The sequence below is a fragment of the Penaeus monodon genome, chromosome 33 (assembly GCF_015228065.2).
Source record: "Penaeus monodon isolate SGIC_2016 chromosome 33, NSTDA_Pmon_1, whole genome shotgun sequence".
Lineage (NCBI taxonomy): Eukaryota > Metazoa > Arthropoda > Malacostraca > Decapoda > Penaeidae > Penaeus > Penaeus monodon.
The window spans coordinates 25,495,235-25,496,212 of record NC_051418.1 but is presented as its reverse complement, the minus strand read 5'-3'; the positions used below and the strand labels follow the sequence as shown (position 1 = coordinate 25,496,212).

The 978-nt window shown below is 55.7% G+C and overlaps 1 protein-coding gene across 1 annotated transcript in view; it reads right to left on the bottom strand.

The window, feature by feature from the left end:
- Positions 1–978, bottom strand: part of LOC119594316 (cyclin-dependent kinase F-4-like) — a gene marked incomplete at both ends in the record, with an annotated part of 7,238 nt that overhangs the window by 4,525 nt on the left and 1,735 nt on the right. Inside the window, 1 exon segment of the mRNA XM_037943375.1 lies at positions 597–978. Coding sequence (XP_037799303.1) covers positions 597–978 — 382 coding nt within the window.

The window sequence follows — 978 nt, the reverse complement described above, 5'->3', positions numbered from 1 at the left end:
CGCACACACGATCAGGTTGGAGAGAGACACGAGTCATTTTGTTAAAGTTAAAAATCATTGAAAAAAACTAAAAACGGCATTTGATTTAGCGACTATGGATTCCCTTTTTCTCTTTCTCTTTTTTCTCTTTCTCCTTTTCTCTCTGCCTCCTTCATCTCTTTATCCCCTGCTATCCCTTTCCTTCCTCCCTCCCTCCCTCAATCCTCCTCCTCCTCCCCCTATTTTCCCCTCTTTCCCTCCTCCCTTCCCTCTTTTCCTCCCTCTCTAAATTTTATTCGTTCGTGTGCATCTGTGTTCCTTCTTTCTCCCCCCTCTCCCATTCTCTTTCCTCTCTCTATCCCTTCTTCCCTCACTCCTCCTCCCTAACCTTCCTTTCCCCACCCTTCCTTCCCTCCTTCACCTCTCCTTCTCATCCGTTTGTGTGCAGTCTATAACCCTTTATCCTTTCTCCATCCCTCTCTTTATCCCTTCTTCCTTCCTTCCTTCTTCTCCCTTCCTTCCCCCTCCCTCTCTTTATTCGTTCGTGTGCATCTGTGTCTGCTACACTATGCTGTGTACGTGTAAACCTCACACGACCACACATCACGACGACTCACCTGGCGGGGATGGTCGTAGCGTCTGCTCTCGCGGTCGTTGTGGGCGCAGTGGTGGTAGGCTGAGGCACCCTACCGATGCTCCGCCCGTAGACACTCTCAGGGGAGCCGCCCCCGGTTACCTTCCGCCCCTGGGTCCTCCTGGCGGGCGTGCTCGAGCCCCGCCTCCCCCCGCCGCCGGTCATCCCCAGGAGGACGTTGGTGCTGAACTCCTGCTGTACCTTCTGCCTCAGCACCGGCAGGAAGGTCTCGGGGAAGCCGTCGTGGGTGAAGAACTCGTGGTTGAGGAGCTCCTGGGCCGAGGGGCGTGACACGGGCTCGAGGCAGAGGCAGGCGGAGACGAAGGCGTGGGCGCGAGAGGACCAGTTGGGGAAGGAGGCCGAGA